A 4,638-nucleotide genomic window follows, 5' to 3' on the forward strand; every position below is an offset into this window, starting at 1 on the left:
CCGGTGCGCGCTGTGGCTTCTGAATAAATGAAAAATGATTTAACACAGTTGTTGTTTATACATTTAGCAGCTCATTTTATTCCACAGCTGACCTGCTAAAAATGACAGATTTTCTTTTCTGGATCTCTGACAGGAGGACTTACATTTCTGAACTCGTAAAGTTCCTATTTTTAGTTTTCGCTGTCATTTTTCATGAATGGACACTTCCTTGTATCTGAGGCAGGAAACATAGCCTTATATGGTGTTTTTGGGGTGGTAATTATGCTAATCTCCTCTCGAGTGCACGAGCAGCTGGATACGAACAGGTGGAATTTACGCAGCTCATTTACACACTTTTCCTGAAGATATTTGTTGAATTTTACGTGGCATGTTCGTACGAACCCTTTGTACGAACAAAAGTAAGAGAAATTTAGGAAAAGGATACGAACATGTTCTTGCACGAGGCCCATTGATTGGGAAATATGATCCAGTTGAACATTTAAAATGTTTCCGAACATATTCACATATTTTTTCTTCCTTTTTTTTTTTGTTTTTTTGCAAATAATTTGTAGATATTGTATATTTTGTATCCAAAAAGCACATGAGTTCATCTAAAGTATTTATTAATGAACCAAATTCCCCATCTTCAATGGTGGGCACAGTTCTGCTAATCTGCTAACGGCTAGTAGCTAATAGGGAGGCTAACTTTTGGTTTAGCAGATTAACACGTTTGCTAACTTTTTTTGCAACAAGTGGACCAATTAGTTTCCACTAAATTTAGTTCTGCCAACTTTAAAGTTAAAAACAAAAACAACTACTGCCCCCCCCCCCACACACACACACAGTTTTTTACACCTGCGTCATGCACCTTGTGTGCATGTAGCATCTTTAGCATGTTCTGATTCAAATGTGGACAGAAATGTTTTTTATGACCTTTTAGCCAAGATTCTGACATTTCTGTTATATTTCAATAACAGACCTTGAGTTAGCAGTTAGCGTTAGCTTCCACTAACTTTTGTTACCTGTTTAGTGGTTTAGCGTTTGCAAAGCTAATTTCTTACGTAGCGGGTTGGCGGTTACTGAAGCTAACTTTTTGGTTAGCTGTGCCCACCACTACCCCTCTTGTTAGTAGCTACATGGACCAAAATGCTTAAATATTTTTAATTAGCAGCACATTTACTTGAAAGTATTTGGACCTGGYTGAAAAAGGTGTAAAATTTTCCTTCTAACTACTGATGTATTTATTTTTAAATCAATCTTTTCCTCCGTCCTCTGACATTGGACTTGTCTGCTTGTAGCATCTGGTCTTCTATCAAAGTGTTTATTAAGGAAAACATTGCAAGTATCATTCTGTTGCCCCTAAAGATGAGTAGATTTATATTTCAGCAGAAGGGCTACAGTGAGAGATTATCAGAAACAAACTCTGCACGTTGTAGCCTTCAGTTTTTAAGTAATAATCAGTGCCAGTTCTGGTTGTAGTTTATTAAAAAGTTTGTGTTTTTTACCTAATGTCATCACAAAAGCTTTGATTAAAAAGGCCTTAAATTTACACTTTTCTAGCTCAACAAATCCAACCTGCCAACATTAAGAACAGGTCATTAAATACACCATATCTGCCTTATCTGACTGGTACCTTGTTAAAAACCCTTTCAGTTAATGTCTCCAGTGTCTTTTTGTCTTTATAAATAATATTTAGTTCTCAGTTTGATTGGTTACATTAAAGTAACTTGCTAACTGGTTGCTTTTATAATCCCTCTGGTACTTTTTAAACATCGCTGAGGTTCATATTTGAGTATACGTCATTAGTAATACCACTGATCTGTGCACTGCTGTTGGTATTCCTGTTGATGTTTCATTTTTTTTATTGAATGTGGAAAGGTTTGTGCCCRCAGAGGTTTCTGCTATAAAAAGGCCATTTTTATTAAAATATTTATTTTCTGAGTGTGGGTGGTAATTATGAAATCCAATATCAGCTCGTGACTTTGACAACTAGATCTTTTGAATCATCACTGAATTTGAAGTTTAACCTGCTTCGTAAATGGGTTCCATTTATCTGTTCCAATCTTATTCCCAAGATATACATTAATGAATTTATAAGATGTTTATTTTGTTTGTTGATTTTGGATTTGAGGCCTCATTTTGGAGGAATCTGAAGAGATTTACAGATGTTTACTTCCTTTTGCTGTTGTAAAAAGTTTACAGTAATAAAGACACCAATGAGATCTTTACTCTAAAAATGTTTTATGGATCTTTTTGAAATTCRTTAGCAGATTATACAAATTACATATTTGCATTCAATTTACCTTTGCAGCTTTCTTCAAAGATTAAGAATATTTAACAGGTTTTTACAACAAKACCTTTTGATTGTTATTTAACACTAGTGGCTCTTCCCTAATTTGTCCATTTATTTTAACCCACATCTTATTTTATGAAAATAAATCCAAGGTTAGAAATGTTGGCATTGAAGTCTATTCTAGCAATTGTTAGATAAAGTTAGAAACATTTTATTTTTGATTCACATCCAGATGGGAAGCACTGGAAGCCTATTCACTAAAAAGAAAAATTAGATGCTCAAACTATATTTCAAGGTTAGTTCTAATTATAAATGTTGGTTATTTTAAAAAATACAAAATCACAATTAGGACCAGTTAATAAATATTTTGTATTATTTTGTTGTGATTTTGTATTAAAATTGACTAAATAATGATATTGTATTGCGATATCAAAGCTTTAAAAATTATAAATATAAATTTATATTTCACTATTGTGACTTTGTTACAACTTTGAAACCCATGATTATAACTTGCCATCCGGTGGTTTTTGTATTGTTTATGTGAAAATTGTCTTCCATAGATTACTTTGATATTTTTAGAGCAAAATAATTACATCAGAAGAAAGAGCCAACTAGATTAACAGATGGATGGATAGTAATTTTAATTTCAGTCATTTTAATTGTGTTGTTTCAGTGATTGATTGATTTATTTATCAATAACTTCTRAGCTGATGTAGCATTAGCACAAGTAGCTGCCATCATTTGGATGCGCATGCGCAGTCAGACCGCACGTGAGTCTGTTGTCATGGCGACTTTTAGCTAGTGGCTTCGCTCAGGATTCGACGCACATTTTCTCCAGGTAAAAAGTAAGACCACTGTAGATGTTTTTCAGCAATAAACCTAATGTACCCGAGGCTGTTGAGTCCAACTGAACCAAGACCGATATTTGTATCAAAATACCTGTCCTTTGAACGATTTATTTTCTATATTCACTCAAGTCGGAGCGGTGAAACTTGGGCCAACTTGAGCGCATAAAGCTAATGTAACAACCTCAAAAAACATTATAGCTTAAAGGTATTCATGAGAAATCTCATATGTGATATTAAATGAAAAACGAATCAGTTTAGAGCAAATACATTGGGTAAATCTACCAGTTTTTATAGATTCGCGCATGCGCACTTGTTGCTAGTTATGATGTTTATCATAAAAGCTGAAGTTGTGAATGAATAAGCCACACGGGCATGTTAATAAAATGGCACCTAAGTGTTTTTATGTATACTTTTGTGATTAATTGTCTCCCAAGGTGATTTTGTGTAAAATTAACGTTATTTTTTTTAAAGGGAAACTGAAAATGACAGCAGTGAACTCCAGAGAAACGCCTCTGATGGAGCTGTCTGCTGTGGCTCAGGTACCCCACAGACTGAGCAACAAATCAACTGTCATTTTACACATTATTTGTTCATATTAAACACAGGACTCGTTACAGGCTCATTTATCCTTTAGTTTTTATGCCATTAAAGATAATAGATAATTTGACAAAAAAAATTGCAGAGTTCTTGAACAGTTTTGTTCCCCTCAGCAGCTTCCAGAAAACACGAACTGCCTGGCGTGTTCAGAGGACGGCAGGTACCTCGTTCTGGGTCACTCCCGTGGCCTTTCTGTGTGGTGCGCTTCGTCTTTCACCCGTGTAGCTGAGAGGCTGCAAGACAGGCTGGAAATAACTCTCATCCAGATGACCAGGATGGCTGAGAGGACGTACCTGCTTGGCACTGTTGATGATATGGGTGTGTGGCACGCCTCTGATCAGCTCCCAGTGCAATCTAAAGATTTGACCCCTTTTACCTCTGATTAAACCAGGTCAGATGTCGATGGAGAAGCAGACACAGAACATTTGTTTAATATTTAATTTCAAGTTGAACATAAATGTGGCACAAGATGTAAGGACATTTGTGTTTTGGTAGGTTATTTCCTTGTCGTAACAGTGCAATGAATCTTAAACCTGGCACTTGATTGGCAGCACCTGGGGGTACCAGAAGCTCAAAACAAGAGTCAGTAGCAGCAAAATAAGCTGTTTTCACGTGTGCAACCCAAATAATCAGCTCTACTGCTCATCCCACAAATGCATGTTCCTTACAAATGTGGCATCATTTAAAAGAGAAATTAACAGGCTTTCAAACAGTATAAGATTTGTTGCCATGAAGTATTGTTACAAAAAAGAAACGATCTACCAAACTTACTATTTGTGCTAAGTATACAGTAGTTCTGAAGTTTAGGATTATCTAAGATGCTGCACTTTCTTATCTTAAAGAGTAACTTACCCCAAAATTAACTTTTTTTAGCTGATAAACTGTCTAGAATGTGTCTAAAATGTTATATAGTACTGTTTC

The 4,638-nt window shown here is 35.3% G+C and overlaps 1 protein-coding gene across 1 annotated transcript in view; it reads left to right on the plus strand.

Annotated features, from left to right (window-relative positions):
- The first annotated feature begins 3,077 nt into the window (after positions 1-3,077).
- wdr93 (WD repeat domain 93) overlaps positions 3,078-4,638 on the plus strand; it is a 10,851-nt gene continuing 9,290 nt past the window's right edge. Inside the window, exons 1-3 of the mRNA XM_014010428.1 lie at positions 3,078-3,110; positions 3,592-3,659; positions 3,831-4,035. Coding sequence (XP_013865882.1) covers positions 3,603-3,659; positions 3,831-4,035 — 262 coding nt within the window. The 5' untranslated portion in view covers positions 3,078-3,110; positions 3,592-3,602. The remainder of the gene's footprint in view (positions 3,111-3,591; positions 3,660-3,830; positions 4,036-4,638) is intronic.

This window comes from Austrofundulus limnaeus, unplaced genomic scaffold (assembly GCF_001266775.1).
Source record: "Austrofundulus limnaeus strain Quisiro unplaced genomic scaffold, Austrofundulus_limnaeus-1.0 Scaffold69, whole genome shotgun sequence".
In the NCBI taxonomy this organism is placed as follows: domain Eukaryota; kingdom Metazoa; phylum Chordata; class Actinopteri; order Cyprinodontiformes; family Rivulidae; genus Austrofundulus; species Austrofundulus limnaeus.